General features: G+C 42.0%; 2 protein-coding genes across 2 annotated transcripts; one reads left to right on the forward strand and one right to left on the reverse strand.

Moving 5' to 3' along the window:
• Positions 1-559: 559 nt before the first annotated feature.
• gdi1 (GDP dissociation inhibitor 1) lies at positions 560-8,220 on the forward strand. The gene is made up of 11 exons (XM_044210023.1): positions 560-997; positions 1,967-2,074; positions 2,292-2,391; positions 2,659-2,793; positions 2,889-3,087; positions 3,323-3,454; positions 3,579-3,678; positions 3,814-3,985; positions 4,580-4,724; positions 4,880-4,934; positions 5,368-8,220. The coding sequence occupies exons 1-11, from the start codon at positions 953-955 to the stop codon at positions 5,518-5,520; spliced, it is 1,344 nt and encodes a 447-aa protein (XP_044065958.1). The 5' UTR covers positions 560-952; the 3' UTR covers positions 5,521-8,220.
• itih6 (inter-alpha-trypsin inhibitor heavy chain family member 6) lies at positions 7,992-19,456 on the reverse strand. The gene is made up of 17 exons (XM_044210002.1): positions 18,783-19,456; positions 18,003-18,029; positions 16,930-17,084; positions 15,174-15,284; positions 14,779-15,026; positions 13,944-14,113; positions 13,691-13,807; positions 13,382-13,553; positions 11,645-13,267; positions 11,467-11,493; positions 11,264-11,281; positions 11,105-11,152; positions 10,975-11,007; positions 10,821-10,865; positions 10,602-10,715; positions 10,088-10,471; positions 7,992-9,194 (listed from the first exon to the last, which is right to left on the reverse strand). Exons 1-17 carry the CDS (start codon positions 18,894-18,896, stop codon positions 8,941-8,943), a joined length of 3,660 nt encoding a protein of 1,219 aa, XP_044065937.1. The 5' UTR covers positions 18,897-19,456; the 3' UTR covers positions 7,992-8,940.
• Positions 19,457-19,549: the final 93 nt, after the last annotated feature.

A 19,549-nucleotide genomic window follows, 5' to 3' on the forward strand; every position in this document is an offset into this window, starting at 1 on the left:
CTTCCTGTCGGTGCCGCTGCTGTAGCGCTAATGCTAGTCGGTTTAAACTTGAGTTTAGTGCTTAGCAGAACATCGATGCTATAACAATAAACTGCACCGGCTGTCATAATACTAAATGTGCCATAAACAGACATGTGATGTGTGTAATGCAGTTTAACTCTGGGCTTTGTCAATGAATGACAGGTACACCTGGCAACTGTCCATGGTGCTGACATACTCTTAAATTTGGGCATTTCACTACTCTTGTTATCGTGTTATCATCATTCATATATGACGCTTTTATAAACACTGTAAAACAGAAATAAACAAGCATAAAAATGCATGTAAAGTTTTTGTATTGAAAAGGCCTGCGTGCGGTCAGCAACTCCCATCCACACAGCTGTGGTGGCGGAGGGATACCACTGCCTGCATCCACGCAACGCTACGCCTACAACTGGAAAGGAAGGATAGAAAACAAAGTAGAGACCACACAGACTTGGACAAAATGTTATTTATAATAGCAAAAAAAAAAAAAAAAAAAAAAATGTGAACTCAAAGCCAAACTCTGAAACGAAACTCAACATGTGTGTAATCGTTCGATAAAGCCAGCTCAGAGCGGGGTTTCCTATTGCAGTCAGCTTTTCAGTTTGAGTCCATTGTGTGGCTAGATGGGAAGAGAGAAGGAGAATGCGCACTATTTGCCGACGCGCACTAACACTGTCCTAGAGTGCTCCACGATCAGGGCCATCTTTGGTCGTCCTCGCCGGTGACAGTGTGGACAGTATATTCCATTGGTCATTAATGCCTTATGATTAATAAATTATATTTAACTTTGAACGAGCCGTTTTAAAGCACTTGGGCAGAGAAAGGGAGCCTAATCCCCGGTTTTGTGGACTCACTGGCATTCTTTCCTTCAATACCCTTCATTTCTCAAAGCAAAAAGAGGGCGAGACGGGAGAGGCGGTGATACAACATGGATGAGGAATATGATGTGATCGTTTTGGGCACCGGACTCACAGTAAGTAGGCAAGCTTCATTTGCTTTGCGCAAAAAAAAACCCCAAAAACGATTAATTGTGCGAACTTCCATTTGATTATTTTCGCCAGACTACAGGCCCGATATCCTCCCATCTATCCGAGCCCAGAAGCGAAAGCCTCCTGCATCCCTGTGCGCTTGTGACATTAGATAATTGTGATAAGATATTTCGAAATGTCGCTAAATGTACCAATCGACCTGCATGTGCATGGCAGGAAGCAAACAATGCTCCAGGTGTGGGTTTTTTTTTGTTCTCACAGCCGGCTCAGTGCTGTGTTACACCCAGTAGCATCTTTTAGGCGTAACCCCACAGTGTGCCATGGTCCTCTTTGCTCAGACAGGCCTCCGTCCTGAGGTTGGCGCAGGCCTGAGTACGGGTTTATTAAATGACTGAGCCTTTCACTTCTGCTACTCTCGCCGCAATTCCCTTCACCTATCACACCCAATGCGGCAGAAATATGCCTGACACATTTGATGTGATATTAATCTGGGTTTTCGCGTGCGCAGAAGTCGACATTTTATACAATGTATCAAATATCCTTTTGTCAATGCATAGCCATAATAATTTGTATTACATGATGTGATAATGTCATTCGGATAATGTTCTTAAGAATACACATTATGTGTGTGTGTGTGTGTGTGTGTGTGTATATATATATATATATATATATATATATATATATATATATATATATATATTTATTATTATTATTACAGTAGATACATGGGTGAAACGATCTAGTCGTGCATGCGCACACCGTTCCTTCTGTCCTCCCTGCAGCCTTCTGTCAAAACCTCTCAACTTCCCTTTATATCTTCTCTTAAATCTCTCTCTTTCCTCATGAGAGACCTCCTCCCTAAGTCACTTTTATTTGGTTTCCTTTCATTTTCAAATTGACGTTGATGTTATTGATGTTATTGATGTTTGGGTATTAAATCTTGTTTTATGCAGGAATGCATTCTGTCCGGGATCATGTCTGTGAACGGGAAAAAGGTTCTGCACATGGACAGGAACCCCTACTATGGCGGCGAGAGCTCTTCCATCACCCCTCTGGAGGAGGTAAAGGGCTCCTGGGATCTATAAAACCAATCAATATATTTTATATCCCTCAGTATGTCTCGTTTTACTTTCAGTGCTATTGTGCATCAGCTGCTGTTTTTACTGTCTTCATCTGCTCACCGCCTTATCCTCCTTAATGCTTTAGATTCTGTCAGCTTCATAGAGTTCATCCTCACAGGATGTAGTTTATGTTTCTCTTTACTGTCCTTTTCCACAGCTGTACAAGCGCTTCAATCTTCCAGATAGCCCGCCTGAGTCAATGGGCAGAGGAAGGGACTGGAACGTTGACCTCATCCCCAAGTTCCTCATGGCCAACGGTCAGTCCCACATCGCTGGTTTTGTACATAAAGCAATGAATATATCACCATAAAACTCTTTGGCACAAGTCATCATATACTGAGGAGATAGACAGACAATTTGTACATACTTAGTATTACTGATAAGGCCCAGGAATAAGGAATTAACTAATCAGACTACTTATAAGTGGCATTCTGTCTTGATGCTATCAAGGCAGAATGTTTGATTGCTGAAGGTTTATGACAAATAATAAAATGTAACATGTGTTTGTGTGTGTGTGATCGCAGGCCAGCTTGTGAAGATGCTGCTATACACAGAAGTGACACGGTACCTGGACTTTAAAGTAGTGGAGGGAAGCTTTGTCTACAAAGGAGGAAAGATCTACAAGGTGCCGTCGACCGAGACTGAGGCGCTAGCTTCAAGTGAGCTGCTCGAATATGTGTCATCACAGTTACTGAGCAAAGAGTAGAGTATTTAAAATCACATTTAAGTAATCATCAATTGTCTGAATTTCCAGATCTGATGGGAATGTTTGAGAAGCGAAGGTTTCGGAAGTTCTTAGTCTTTGTGGCCAACTTTGATGAGAATGACCCCAAGACCTTTGAGGGCGTGGACCCCAAAACCACAACAATGAGGGATGTTTACAAGAAGTTTGACCTCGGCCAGGATGTCATTGACTTCACTGGCCACGCCCTGGCCCTCTACAGGACAGATGAGTAAGAACCGTCAGCATAATGTCAAACATATAAACCTATTATAAAGTCTTTGATAGCTTCATTTTGCTTAATTTCACAGCTGCATTTATAATTTTAACATGTAATTACTAAAGATTGTATGCTCTTATGAAGATTTAATAAAGCTTTGATGTACTAACTGCCTGCCTGAGGGATCACATTATTTCTGTGTATTCCTATGTATTATCTACCTTTGTTGTTTTGTTTTCTCCTTCAGCTATCTTGATGTTCCCTGTTTGGAGACGGTCAATCGTATCAAGCTGTACAGTGAATCGCTGGCACGGTATGGGAAGAGCCCCTACCTCTACCCCCTGTATGGTCTGGGAGAGCTGCCGCAGGGATTTGCCAGGTTATTTTTAATAAATTTATATCTATAGTGCTATATTACTTGATAGATTACAGCTTGTCTTTAATAATACATACAGAGTACAAACCCACTCCATGATTTAACACTTCTTCTCTTGTCATATTAGATTGAGTGCAATCTATGGAGGGACCTACATGCTGAACAAACCAGTGGATGAGATAGTGATGGAAGGTGGCCATGTGATTGGAGTGAAATCTGAGGGCGAGGTACGGCCATGCTGGTTTATTGTCCACGGTTATGCAAATTTAACAAAGTCATTTAGTTTATTCACCCAGATGTACTCACCCAGAGGAGATAAGAAAGTAAGTCCAGTAAAATGCTACGTCTCGTTCCTGCTGCAGGTGGCTCGTTGTAAGCAGCTCATCTGTGACCCCAGCTACATCCCGGACCGCGTCCGCAAGGCGGGTCAGGTGATCCGTGTGATCTGCGTCCTTAGCCACCCCATCAAAAACACTAATGACGCCAACTCCTGCCAGATCATCATTCCTCAGAATCAGGTTAACCGCAACTCAGGTAACGATCATTGTCACTGTTTAACAAATCAGCTAAATGGTGGAGCGCACTTTGATAGAGTTCTTAGAAATTGGAGCAGTAAGATCAATAACATTGCAGATCAACAAAGATGGCTTCTCAGTTAAATACAATTTATGTGATTTGAAGCCCTGGAGATATCAAGGAGCACTCTCATGTGGGACAAAGGAAGTAATACATTTTTCTAAATTGTACTCTTTCAGAGAAACGTATCAATATTACTTCCCTAATAGCTTTAAGCTATTTGCAAAATAGTTCATTATCCGCGAGCACTAAAAAACATGTTGACATATTAGAATTTTTCTTATCTCTTAAAGTGGCTATAATCAATGTTCTTATATTGACAGTGGATCACATGACTACTTGTATGTGAAAGGGGTCACTCATAATAACAAACCAACCCGACTCAGCAGTTTCCCTCAGTTCTACGCCTGTTTTTATCGTCTTTCACTTCATTGTTTTGGTTTTCTGACCCACAACTTTACTGTCTTGGTTCACTTTCAATGAAAAATCAGTGAATGCAGGTTTTAGGTAACTTTTGATTTGACTTCCTTAACCCTTTTGTCAATTCTCCAGACATCTACGTGTGCATGATCTCCTATGCTCACAACGTGGCAGCCCAGGGGAAGTACATCGCCATCGTCAGCACCACAGTGGAAACCAGCGAGCCCGAGGCTGAGATAGAGCCGGCCCTGGAGCTGCTGGAGCCCATCGACCAAAAGTCAGCATTTTAACATTTCATGCATTTATGGTTTAACAAACAAGCAGGCTGTAAAACTAAACAAGATGATGATGTGATTGAAAAGTATTTAAGAAGCCTTTTGATTAGTAACCGGGTTTAGTTAATAGAGTGGGTTTTTTTTTTTTTTTTGACAGGTTTGTGGCTATTAGTGACCTTTATGAGCCCACAGATGATGGAACTGAGAGCCAGGTAAGAGAAATTTTCCCTAACAGCATTGCAGCTATGAAAAGCTACTTCCTGACAAAAACTAGATTTATGGATCGGTCATTCCACCGCTTTGGACCAGACTAAAATATCTATGAACTATTTGATGGATTGCCATGAAATTTTGTACAGACATTCATGGTCCCCAGAGGATGAAGCACTTTGGTTTATGACCAAATACCTCCAAACTAATGGCATTCCCACCAGCCTCAGCTTTATGTTTAATTGGCGAAGTTAGCATGCTAAGAGGCTAAAGTAAGTTGGTGAGCATGGTAAACATTACCTGTTAAACATCAGCAGGTTTGCATTGTCACTATTGACATGTTAGCATGCTGATGTTAGCATTTAATTCAAATACAGTCCACCGAGCCGCTAGCGTGGCTGCAGATTCCCAATCCTGTTATTTTATCTTTCCCAGGTCTTCGCCTCAAGGTCCTATGATGCCACCACTCACTTCGAGACCACTTGCAACGACATCAAGGACATCTACAAACGCATGACCGGGAGCGACTTTGACTTTGAGAACATGAAGCGCAAACAGAACGATGTGTTTGGGGAGGATGAGCAGTGAGTTGTAGAGGGGGCTTCTGAGAGAGGGCGGGGCCGGGAGAGGAGGCTGGGCGAAAAGGGGCAAAAGAGCCGGCAGTGCCTGCGGTAGAGGGCCAGGGCTGCCTGAGCAGTGCTTTAAAAACAAATGGGTGGAGGGGGTGGAAATGAAGTGTAAGCATGGCAGAGAGGGTGTGCTTCTGGGCTCTGCCTGCCCTCTGCCGTTTGCCTCCTTTCCTTACGTCCCTCTCTCTCTTGTCACATGTTCAAACACATAAATGCTCACAAACACACACATACACACTGTTCAAATACTCACACTCCTCTCTCTGTCACCGAAAAGCAGGGTTGATATGGTCTTTCATTCCATTGTAGAATTTACAGTATAATCATGTCTTAACTATTATCATTAGAGGTGAATTTATTACTTGTTGCCGATTTTCAAAGCATTTCATTCTTTCTGTAACGTCTTTCTCTTCATATCAGAGGTTGGGTGGATGGAAGATTGATGGCTTTGAGAGGTCTGAACTGCGAGCTCTGACATGAGAGATCTGTAATGGCTTAGTGTAGAATCCTCTGGAAGGGTCACCTCCAGTTGACATGCATGCATCTTTTACACACAGTAGTATTGTACATAGATTCAAAAGACACTGCGGTATGAAGGCTGGACCATTCCACGCATCGCTCCTGTCAACCCTGCTTTCACTTTTCTCTTACTTGGTCTTTTACCTGTGTTACTTCAAAAGACGTCGCTCCTTTTGGCAAAATCTGTTGGTCAGACAAAAATGTGATGAAAAATTACATATAAATGGGCTGTTCTGTCAACTGATCGTGCTCACTTTGCAATGCTGTTGTGTTTCCTGTGCGAGCAGGCAAGCTAACCAGTGGCTATTAACTGTCACCCACCCCCCCCAAAAAACTGTTCATTTGTTTATCTCTGTTGTGTGATGTCAATTTTGAATTTGAATAGTTTACTTTCTAACATTTTAAATTATTGAAGAGTTTTATTTCTATATATTTGGTGCACATTTCACTGGCTGAAGTTATGAAGTTTACAGATCTGAGGTTGAAACTGTGGTCCTCAAGTTGAACATTAAAAAAAGGAATGTCTGGAGCAAAAGAGGCATGGAGAGGCTTTTCTAGTGTTAGGTGAGGCTTTCTACGAAGTATTCTGGAAGATCTGGAATGAGTGATGATGAAAACAAACTGATTATGGCAAATTATACTTGTTGAGATGCGAGGAAGTGTGCCATGGGGAAAAGAATGTATGTGGGGAATGTTTTGGATTTGCCGTTTGGAAAGTTTCACTTTTGAGTGAAGAGGGTGAAGACTGAAATTTCAGCTCATAGTGAAAGCGCCAGATTGTGTCTTGGTTGTTTCAACCCTTGTGTATGTCATTTAGATGAGTCATTCCTCTAGGGACTAAATCCTATGGAAAATTGTTGTAGGGAAAAGCTGGATACTTATTTACATAACTTTTAAAGACTTGTAGCATAGCAAAGGTATGAAGCCACAGTTACAGGTACCACCCCACAAGAATAAACCAAGATGCTATTATTTGGTTGTAGCCTTAATTTGGGGTCTTAATCGAAAGTTTGGACCCTTTCAAAAATTGACTGCTTTGTTTTAACTAACCGTTAGTGACAGGTCAGTCTTGTGCCAAAAATGGTGTTGCTGTTATTGGCAAAAGTTGCTGACAATGTTAAAAGTACAGTTTGTTGCTCTGCAGATCTGACTGAATACGACAGAAGGAATATTGTTTCCTACCAAATCAGGGCTGTTATTGTACACCTGAGCCGAGGCAGTTCCTCATATCTCTGCAGTGCACACCCACTTACAGCCAGATTGATCTGTGGCGTGGCTTGTTAAACAGCAACAACAAACAGATGAGACGCTCTGATCGTTTTCTTTAAAACACTGAAGCAGTTCCATTTCACTTTATCCACCACGACAAATCCCTCAACAACTCTAAACAAGGTTATCGCGTGTCTTATTGTTATGCTCTATTTATTTGAATTTCACTGATGTATTGTGGAAAGGTTTATGTCAAATGCTGAATATGCTATGCTCTTAGATTATGTTCTGATGATAAAATGGATTTTAAAAGTGATGCACACCGAAATGATTTGTTTTTGTTTGTTATTTGCTGTGTCATGTGTTATATTCACCTTATTCAGTGAACATTCCAGTGTTGCATCTTGATTTAATATGATTATTATCATTCCTACGAAACAGGTTTTGATGGAAGGATAACAGCAACAGTCAGTCATGGAGCTGAAATCAAAATCTATACAGCTGTCTATTCACAACACTTTTCACACTGTGCTTCATTCAACATTGTGTGTGGTCTTCATCCTGGAAATGTGTTATCTGATAAAAACTGGAATACTGTTTACTCTTTGAACATAGATATATTTGAAGACATCCCGCCCCTGCCCTTCCTCAGCATCAGATACTGTCCGCTCTTTTTTATTTATTGAAAACAAAAGCCTCATGTGTGGTTGTACTGTTTTAATTTCCATCCAGTTTGGCCTTTGGAAACCACTATTGACAATATCCCTTGAAATTGACAAAAGAAATAGTTCAGGCTGAGTAGTAGAAAACTTACTGTCCTTGTTTGATCACTAGTACGTGAACAATGCCTAATGTCTTGTGTAACAAATAAAATGAATTAAACTATGACTGAAATGATAGAAAAATAAAAAGCACATGGCAAACCTGGAAAGACCCTGATTTGTTTTTGTGTTACTTTTGGAAGATGCAATCACTACATCCAGGTGAGTAACCTGTTGTGGGAATATTATCTCTACATACATACAATTATATTTTATATACACTTGTACTCAAAAATACAACTTACAGAATGATACAGTTTTAATAATTACAGATGATTCAGAAGTAGAAGAATCTGGCTTTGCCTGATATTCATCCCATGATGAAATGTAAGAATAACCTGATAAACATCGTTGAAGTTGTGAACAGAGTTAGCGTGAAAGACATTTTGGAGTAAGTGCAAACTGCCTCAGCACAAATGGACATTTTGTGGTTGCCATGCGAACAGGAGAACAGTGTGTCTCTGTCATAGATATAGAACCCAGAGCTTGAATCCAATTCAAATTCAGTGATGGAGAACAACAGCATCGTTCAGTCCGTCACTGTATTTGTCGAACCGTACGTCCTCATTACTCCTTTATATGCAGCTTTCTTTTTCACTGTAGTCTCTAATCTGTCACCCCCTCTTCTCCGCTTTTGTAACCACACCTGTGTTTCATTGCTCCTTACAGAATATTAGACAGTCTCATTCAGAGACTGTGGCAACATGTCATTTTAGCCTCACGGAGTCCCAGTTCTTGCTCATGCTTTGTCCAGTAACCATGCCATGATAAAAGATGTGACCTGAGCTGTGCAGCAGAGAGGCAACAAGGTGGAGCTGACTCAGCTAGAATTACACATGATCCACCACGTAGCTCTCGTATGGATGACCCAGTAGTCTCTCTATCTCTGACTTGGGCACCACCCAGCACTTGCCTGTGTGGCGTTTCCGCACCGTGTCTTTCAGCGTCTTGTCTTGCAAGGTGACTGCCATGTGCTCTGATCCCCACCTCAAGATACCCCTGGCTAAAATTGCCTCCTTGTGAGCACCTCCATCCAGATAATCCTTTACCGCAGTTACGCTCATGTCAGCATGCTGAAACTGGCCTGTAGACAGATAAAGGACAGCAGTGGTTGAAAGTACTCAAGTACTGTACTTAAGTATAAAACAGAGGTACTTGTACTTTACTTGAGTAGTCTACTACAATTTTATGCTACTTTATACTTCTGCCCCACTACATTTCAGAGGGAAATATTGTGTTTTTTACTTCACTACATTTATTTGAAGGCTGTAGTTACTAGTTACTTTTAAGTTTACTTTTTAAGATTTTACACATTGTTTAAGATTGAACAAGTGGTTTCAAGCCTTTTTGTCTTGTGACCCCTTATAAAAAGCTCTGTCTAGTTGGGGCCCACATTTCAGATGTTAGTAGTTCCACCAATGAGTGATTTCTCCTCTAAACTTCTCACATAGTTTCATTTAAATAACAGTTTGAGGCCCCGAAGAGATTCAAATGATCCAATATTTCATGGAAAAAATCTTAGAGAAAAGATTAGATTAGATTAGAGAAAAGTACTAATTTGTATAGCATAACTTTTTTTTCTTTCCTACAACATTAATCATCTCATGACCCCTCACATTTTTCTTGTGACCCTTTGAAGGGGGCCCGACCCCTAATTTGAGAAACACCTTAACCAGCTACAACAGTAAAATGCTACTACTGATGCATCAATTTAAACAATCTAATAGTGACATATATAATAATATATCAGTCACAGCGGCCATTATTTTTGCAGATTGAGTACTTTTACTTTTGATACTTGATACATTTGGCTGATAACAGTTCTGTAGTTTTACTTAAGTAGGACTTTGAATGAAGGACTTTTACTTGTAACAGAGTATTTTTACATTGTTGCATTGGTACTTTTACTTAAGTAAAGGATGTGAGTACTTCTTCTACCACTGAAGGAAGCATCAGTGAGAGCTGATGTGTACATACCCAGTAGGCCTTGGGTTGAAGCAGACAACCCCCGTCCATCTGTGATGTAAAAACCCAGGTGAGCCATCTGTAAGTAGTTGGGGTGTTTATAGTGGTGGAACAGGACCAGGAACCGCACATCCTTGGCCAGCTGGATCCAGCAGCTCCGATGGTTGTCCACAGAGACCGTCACACCCTGCCTCGTCACCGATCCCTGTTGATTGATGGGAAGGGTATCCCGCCCTTCCCCTTCCACCACTACACCGTCCAATGAGAGGGTGATTGTGATGTCACCAGAGCCGCCTGTGGCTGAGGAAATGATGAGCTGGTCGAAGTAGGTTCTGGAACGGTCTTCTACACCGTGCTTGGAGGGAGCCCCCATTAGGTGGCCATCTACAATGATCCCTTGAGGAGGAACGGAACACACATTTAGTAATACACTTAAAAAGTCAACACTAACTGTGTAGTAACATGTTCTTAAAGCATGTATATTTACACACTTAAGTGAAATGAGAGATATTATTTCCTAGTATACCTCTCTCTGGGTCCTCCAACAGTCTGAGAACATCATTGGCCCTGCCGTCTACTGTGAAACACAGGTTCTGATGCAGCTTTGGCAGCTGGACCACAAAATGAGGATCTCCATCAACTACAACAGACAACAATGAGCATTAATACAACAGGAGTACATAAAATATTCAAATTAATTTTACAGTGTAATTAAAAACAAATAAATGAAAGATAGGTGCTTTACCTGATGAGGAGAAGACCCGGACTGTGCTCAATCTAGATGGAGGTTCTAAAAGCACAAGACATTCAACTAAAGGACAATCCCCCTCACTGTCTCTACAATAAATGACATATTATTTAAGACATGCAGCTGTAAATAACACCCACTAAATACTTACCAAACGATCCCGTGTCTACAGTATCATCATCCCCTAAAAATAAGTCAGAAAACGTATTTGACACGAAACTTTTAAGGCCTGAAAAGCAACTACAGTAGAGAATTGCCTCTAATGAACATTTAAAACTTACAGGCATCATAGTTGAGATCATAGTCGTAGTCATAGGTTGCATCATAGTCTGGGAAATGGAAGCAAGTAACGAGAACCTAAGTTCAGGACACATTCAGCTGCTGACCAAGTAAATTTGATTTTTGAATTTTGATTAAGAAGCATTAATAGTGATACTCACCTTTCACAAGGTCAATGTCTGTAAGAGATAGAACATAAGATAGATTCATATTCTGTTCCACAGCTGTCATGTAGTGGATTATCATGGTATATCATAATCAGTCAATCATGTCAGATTACCTAATTACATTTAAATAAGATGTAATCAAAAGCTCAGAAAAATGTGATCTGTCACTACTATATAAAGAGAAAATTCAGTTTCACCTTTTCTCTGAATGAAAGTAGAGACATCTAGTGGAGAGATAAAGAAGATTGAATTAGGAATAAATATACAAAAGTCTGCACCCTTAATAAATCTGCCTCTAACTCCTCAGGGCACAGAAAGGCTATGATTGCAGATTAGACTCAGTGAACAGCAGACAACACAGAGTGTACAACCTACCCAGAAGCCCTGCTGCTTCCCACAGTCGTGGTCCATCTGTTACACCAGGCATGGGAGCAAAGGTGGCCGACACAAAGGTGGCGATGCTCAGGTCCGTTTCTGAGTTTGTTTTGTTATCTTCCACAGTCGGAGCTGGTGCCGGGGTGGGAGAGGTGAGCAGCAGCTCAGGCAGAGCGGTGATGATTTCAGGCTGAGGAAAATCTGGAGCAGATGTGGCACTGTTTTTTGCCTCTGTGGTGGGCACTTTGACAGGAGGGAGGGCTGTCCTCACTGTACTAGGCTGTGGGGTAAAGGGTCTCTCGGGCAGGGGTGCGGAGTCAGTTCTGACTGAACTGAGTGTAGGTGTGGTGCTGGTGGTGAATGTTAACATTGTGGCGGCTGTTGAGGGAGTGGTTGTTTTCAAGGCATTGGGCTGGGGGGTAGAGACTTTTCCAGGTGCAGGGGGTGGCGCTGTTTTTAGAGCATTAAGCAGAGAGGTGGTTATCTTACCAGCAGGAGGGGGAGAGGCAGTTTTGGATTCATTTTGGGAAGGAGTGGGTTTTTTACCAGAGAATGGTGCTGGGGCAGTTTTGACAGAGCTGGGACTTGAGGTTGTTGTGGTTTTCTTGGACGATGAAACCACTGTTTTTACTGTGGAAGTTGGCGATAAGATTCTTTTAGTTTGTGGTGTATTTGGAGGTGGCTGAGGAGGATCTGGTTTTGTTTTGTTAGGCCTGGGGTTAGAAGGTGAGCTGGGCTTCTTTGCCGCACCAGCAGCTGATATTTTGGTGGTAGCAGTAGTCGTTGCTGTCGTAGTTATAGTGGCTGTGGTGGCGGGTTTTGCAGTGGTTGGAGTTTGAGCTGCTTCATCTGCATCTGGCTTAACTACAACTAAAGAAGTGACTGGTGTTACAAAGTTATATTTGAGGGATAAGTTGGTGGCCTTGTCTGCCAGTAACCTTTGTGTTGCAGGGTCAGTAGTGTTCAGTTTGGCCAGTAGCAGCTCTTTGATGGTGAAATATGCCCAGAGACGGTGCACAAAGCTGGAGATTCCTTCTAAGCCTGCTGAACAGTATAGTGAATCAGCATTCCCATTCCCCTTTGCGTGGGAAATAAACACATCGTTCTCCAACTTGACACGTTGCTTTGAATCAGTGGCGGACATTGACACCTTTAAATCTTTGACCCCTGGTTTGACCTTCCCAGCCACCACCAACTCGGAGCCTTGGAAGTAGTTTGGGAACAGGGAGCGGGTAATGTCAAACGCCTGATCATCCAGGTACGACAGTTGGATGTCTGATAGCAAAGGGCTGGCTACTTCATCATAAAAGCCCTTCAGTTGCAAGGCTGCGTCTGCATCCTCATACACCATCCTAGCCACGCCTCGGTTATCCAGAGCCAGGCGTTTCAGGAGGAGGAAGTCTGCATCATCTCCAAAGGCAAGGCCAAACAGAGAGGCGGAGCCCAAAGCTTTCTTGGCATTGCTAAGGATGGTGTCACCAGTTGTTACTCCGATAGTTGCCTCCCCATCAGTAAGGAAAATTACCAGAGGGACGCGACGGGATGAGAGGTGGTTGGAAGAGGCAGAAGATGAAGGGTTGACAAGCTGGGCAGCTGAAAGAAGAGCTGCATTGATATTGGTCCCTGACACAAGTTGAAGGGAGAGAACAAACAAAAAAATAAGGGAGTTGAAAAAAGAGCCAATGATCAACTTTGACTACAATGCCACAGCTCAAACAGTATCACATTTCAACTCACATCCTTCTGCAATAATCCTCTTCACAAAGTCTTTGGCATCTCGTACATTCTGCCGAGTTGCCCGTACTGTTCGTCCTTTCTTCCAAGTGTGAACCTTGTCTGAGAAGGTGATGATATTGAAGTGGTCTCCCTCTCTAAGGTCCCCAAGAATAGTGTTCATGGCCTGCTTGGTCTACTGACAGAAATTATTAGTATTATTGACAGAAATTCCACATTATCTTTGCAGAATATTGTTATATTTTAGCAAGTTTTCTCATTTTAGAACTGTTGCTCTAGCCACGGGGAGTCTGTGAGGTTTGTCCACTTTACCTGTTTTATCTTAGTGCCTATCATTGAGCCACTGACATCTATGACAAATATTACATCCTTAGGAACCACAGGAAGCCCTCTGGGTGCAAAGTAATGCACAAAGTAGCCATCATACACCTGAGAGAGGGCGAAAATACAAAATAAAGGGGGGAGAAGACAACCTTTACTGGTACCAAAAATATGTTTTTATATTGTGAGAAACATGCACACTCAAGTGTATTTGACAAGCAGGAAATGCAAATATACTTCTGACCTGGACTTCACCCATGAGGTCTCTGAGGTCCACATCATACTGAATGATGAAGTCTGCGTTAAGACCTTTGGAGGAGATGTTGTTCTGCTGCTGTAGAGTGGGATTGTAGCAAACTCGAGCACAGCCAGCACTCCACTCAACATGAGTGGAGGCAGGGGCATCTATATTGCCTGTAGGAGAAAGTAGTACATGGTTAAATCCCTGTAGTAGTAGTCAAAACGGTTAAAGTGATGATCTACATTTCCATTAAAGGAATATTTTGACATTGTAGGAAATGCTCTTATTAGCTTTCTTGCCGAGAGTTAGATGAGAAGATTGATACCACTCATGTTTTTACAGTAAATATGAATACTGGCCAGCAGCCAATTAGCTTAGCTTAGCATAAATACTGGAGACAGCTTGCCTGGCTCTGTCCAAAGGAAGGAACATTTGCCTACCAGCAACCATAAAGCACCCCTAATGTTATATCTGTGTCTTTATGCTAAGCTAAGCTAACCAGTTGCTGGCTGTAGTCTCATATTTACTGTACAGACATGAGAGTGGTATCGATTTTCTCATCTAACACTCATGAAAAAGTGAATACTCTTATTTCCTGAAATGTCAACTACTCCTTTAAACGCTAATGTCAATTGACCAATTGTGATTCATTTATTCAACCAGGAAGTCTCTTGATATTGCTGAAAGCTTTTACACTTACTGCTCTGAACACCTGATGGTGGATATGAGGCAGTGTACCTGTACTTTACAACAGTGTAAGAGCATGCAAGGTTGATTTTCTTCTTTTAAAGTTGTTCATCCTAATTAACCATCTCAAATATATGTTGACAGATTTTACCTTGAGCACTGTTGGAGAGCAGTCGGCTTGTCTTGAGAGGAAGGACTTTGATGAAACTGATCCCTGTCCGCTCTGTTATACTGACATCTAACGTGAGGTTGTGCACAGGCTGTCCTGGCCTCAGACCCAAACTGAGCTCATAGCGGCCGAGTCGACGAGGTAACAGCTCCTCGTAGGACAGGGAGAAGAACATCCGAGCTCCTGATGGCACACTCACTGCCACGCGAAACTTCTCAATCTCCCTCTCTCTGGAACACCACAGAGAAGGGGAAGAAAAACTCACAATATTGGAGTGGATGTCAGAAAACATGCAGCATGACATTGACTGATTGACACTAATTCTTTAGGAAATCACATTCCAAAATTTTGAAGAACAAATATTGCCTGGGACTGACTTGGTAGCAACAAGTCCAGCTGTTTTTCCTTGCTTCTTAGCAGCATCGTATATTTTCCTGGCAGCAGCTCTTTCCTTCACCTGGGCCACATACACCTTGCCGTTGGAGGTGCTGATGGAATAGAGAAAGAGGAAGAAATAGCTCTCTGTGTGACTCACAGTAGCCGGATTATATTTCAGAAACAAGCCTGGCCTGCACTGAGTTGTTGAGCATGATTTACTTTATTTTGCTCTGTATATTTCCAGAGCAATCACAAAGCTGCTTCACAAACACGCATCATGCTTGTTTACAAATGGAGTTCATGCCATGTGAAGGGGAGGTGGGGTCATAAACAGAGCAAGTGGAAAAGAGTAATTTCCCTCTAAAAACAGCATTAATGAAGAGAGATCTTGCAGTCCGATGACGCTCCAAGGGAGTGCCGCCGTGCGCTACACCCAGCAAAATCCCAACCAAAACCAACGCTCAAAAGTGGGATCAAATTCACACAGTGCACTTCCTAGACTTTGGTGACCACCGATGTCACCTGACAAGGTGCTAAATTAAGGTCAAGTCCTTTGAATAAATATATCCAAAGAGAAAAAACATCAAGGGCTAACTAAAATAAACCCGCAGGCTTGAAGCGGATCTTGTTTGAGAAACAGAGCAGAATGGCATGAGAGAGCACAGTGGAAAATGGAAGCGCTTGTATTTATATGTGTGGCTGGCTGAGGGGGTTCAGGAATGGCTGTACATCAGTGACCTACACACAGAACACAGAGTTCTTAGTTTCAGACGCAGAAATGCCAGAGAACTAACGCAACACATTTACCACAGCTTTTTTCCTCGGGGTATTTGGTGATGTGCCAACTGCTGTATAGGTATGGAGTGTGCGTGTGAAAATATGTATGTGTAAGTGTGCATGTCTGTAAAAGACAGAAGTGAAAGAGAGTGAAAGAGAGATGTGAAGGTCATAAAATGCTGTACAAGTTCCAGACTCACACATACTTAAAAAATCTAAGTCTACATCCACCTCCATGTAGGCATGCATACATACAGTAGATGTAGGCGTGTGTGTATGTAACGTATCTAAACTGGCAGGCTGCCTTAGTAAACTGTACAGGGGAGAAAAGGGAGACTGGGCAAACTCCTGTCATTTTCTCTATTAACTTTCTGACTTCCATTTACAAAGCCTGGTATTCATCTGCCCTCAGGTTCCCCCTCCTCCTGACCTGCTTCCGCTCCCAAATCCAGCTCCAGCCTCGGTGTTTGGCCTGCAATGTTGACTTATTTGTTTTGTTTATATTTAGCATTTTTGAAGGAGAGCGGTCAGCAACCCTCTCAGTAATCAAATTATGCATCTCCTCCGGACCGGAATTCTAGTTCCTTACATAATTCCTCTGAAGTTTTATTTCTGGATTCTGCCCATTAACGAGAACATTACTTTTATTTATTTCTATTTCTCACCTTATACCGGGGAAATATTACATTTTGCCTGTAGAAATAATATTTCCCCGCCAACCTCCATACATGGAAGTTGACTCAGTAGGAGTGGCTGTAATGGAGATGTAATTTCAAAAAAGTCCCCATTTGTTGTGAGGAAACACAGTAAGTGAGACGATGATTGGTTGCATTTCCTGACTTTCATAGTGCTGTTGGAGATTAGAAGTAAAGGAAATGGAAAGACAGATACTCAAATACACAAATAAATGCAGGGAGTGTTGATGTGGAAACGCTGTATACTGTAGGTAATAGAGAAGACAATGTAGGACTGACTTACATGGTGAAGTTGGAGATGAAAGCAGAGGAGGGCAGGTCCACCTCAAAAGCAGCCTCCTTGGTGATGGGAAGCTGGTTCCATACTGAACTTTGGACTGTGGTAACAGCATAGCGGGACACCACTGAACACCTCACATGGTAGTCTGTCACGTTCAGCTAGTGACACCACAAATACATGTATAAACCACTTAAGAGGTTGGAGGAGAAAGGACTGAAGTTGAGGATTTATATGAGATTCTTATCACATCGGAGCACAGCACTGTTTTACTAGGCGGGACAAGACACATCAGTGTGATCCACACCACTGTCTTGGTGGGCTGATAGTGTAGTTTTGCCATGTGGATTAAAGTTAAATATTTAGTTCCAGAAAGGACTGGAGTCATCCCCACAGATCATAACTGGGGGTTCATGCAACAATTATACACAGAACTTTTTCTTTTTTCCCCCATATCGCTGTTTTCCCTGCATCGCTCGGACGAGTCAACGAAACAACACAAAGCAGGTCCCTGCATGGTGTCTCTGTCCTCCTCTTGTTTACTCGGGTAACACCGGCGCCTGCTGAGACCAATCTGGTCAGCACAGGCCACATTACTGCAGGTTGAGACGACAGGCAGGAGGAAAAGAGCCACATCAGCCCTCCAGCTCGCTGGTATTTAGGAGAGCTGTGGTTTGTGCTATACAAACTGAATTACTGTATGTTTTCAGGGGATTGCTTCACAGTTAACACAGAAGCAAACTGAGGGGAAACCACAGTCGAGCTACTCATGAGAAAGATGTTGATGGTTGTTTCCCTATCAGTGAAGCTTGTTCTATAGTTGTATAACGTAGGGCAAGACCAGGACCTAAGGACACAGCTGTTATTTAGTTCTACAGGTATTATTTTTGTATGAGTGGCACATTCCATATTTCTGCTATCACATTCAAATGGCATTCTTAGATATAATAAATGTTTAACAGGAGTTAAGAAACTGAGAACCTCATATGTTGTGGCATGAGGAGCTACACCGACAATTAGATGGATATTTGGCATTTTATATAACACATTTTATGACAGTAACTTACGCACAAACTTACCACTGGTTTGCTTTGACGTTTTACTCTCTGTAAAAGAAACAAGGCAACAAGTCAATCAAGTGCATGGGTAGTTTTCATAAGTGCTTTTCACATACAGGTCAATAGCATGGTGCATAATACCATTTATTAGTACCATAGTTTGTTCAAAATGCCTCTCTTTTGAAGTAATCTCAGCAATCTGCCTATGTGAGGGGTTGGGACAAGATTTTGTGTCAAAATAGTCTGAATCAAAGCCATTCATGAAGGAGGGGAAGTGGAACTACAAATAAATGCTTTCACTGTACACAGGGCCAGTGAGGGTTGCAAGGTTTGGTCTCAAATGTTAATTTAGCACACAAGTCATTGCAGTGTCAATACATTACCACGTATCCTGGTCAGTGCTGGGAATTCAACATAAACAGGGGAAACATCCAAAATCATATTATTTATAGAAAAAATAGGACTACATGATATGTTCTGCCTAAGTGAGCCACTGTTGCAACTGCAAAAGCTCACGTTTGGAAACATGGACTTTTAAATTTTTAAAGTATGGTCACTGACAGCATTTTGCAGACCAAAAGTTCTACCAAATATTTGTGATTGGGGTATGGCTGAGGAACACCCAGTCTTGTTTTATTATTTAAATACAAAATAAAATTGTGTATTATTATTATTGTCACACTGTCCTCTTGCCTTGATTCAGCCTGGTTTAACAGAGGGGTGTGTTTTAGAAACTAGCGTGAAGTGTCGCCTTCAATGACTTTTGATACAAAACTGAAAAAAGGTAAAAGTAAAATATACCTGTAAAAGAATATTTGCTCCAATGTGTGCTTCATAATCCCTTGATAATCCCTCTTGCACATAAAAAGTGAAGACAGCTAGAATGCACTGAATTTTTAAGTTCATCATGTCCATAATAATTCAGGTTTTAGGCTCCAAGATGAAGTCAGTTGCCCAGTGGTCTCACGTTGTCAGAGGGACTGAGGCAGCTCGTGCAGCAGGACGCCGTGCACATGCCTCACATTTTACACGTTATGTTATTTTTTGCAAGGGGCAGTCTTTCCCCTCCCTCACCTCAGCGTAGTTCAAACGGCTCCACTGCAGTGATAATGACAAATATACATATATATATATAGATATAGGTTCTGATAAGAGTTAAACATCCGTCAGGTGCTGTGAAAAAAAGATGGCGAAAAAGCGTGAAGTTCAGTCAGAAAGGTGCGTGAGTCCCGCTGGGTTTGAAGAAAGCAGCTCCCAGCTTGTGTTCATGCACACTGGGCATTTCGCGGACTGCTGCCACCGAGGTCCATGAGAAATGGGGGATTATTAACCCCTGCTCGGCTATTTAGGGAAAACACCCCCTTACCAAAACACCTCCTCCTCCTCCTCCTCTCTGTAGGAGTGCTCCTAAAAATGCCCCAGTCTGACTTTTATTCATTACATTACTCCCAAATGCGAGTTTCCATTTCCCTTGAGTGCTCTTCCACAAATACCCTTTATTGGCTGAAAGGAACAGTACATTGGTCTGCTGGGGAATACTTTTGCTCAATTTAACTTAAGCTTCTCTG

The sequence above is a fragment of the Siniperca chuatsi genome, linkage group LG10, assembly GCF_020085105.1.
Source record: "Siniperca chuatsi isolate FFG_IHB_CAS linkage group LG10, ASM2008510v1, whole genome shotgun sequence".
NCBI classification, from domain to species: Eukaryota; Metazoa; Chordata; class Actinopteri; order Centrarchiformes; family Sinipercidae; genus Siniperca; species Siniperca chuatsi.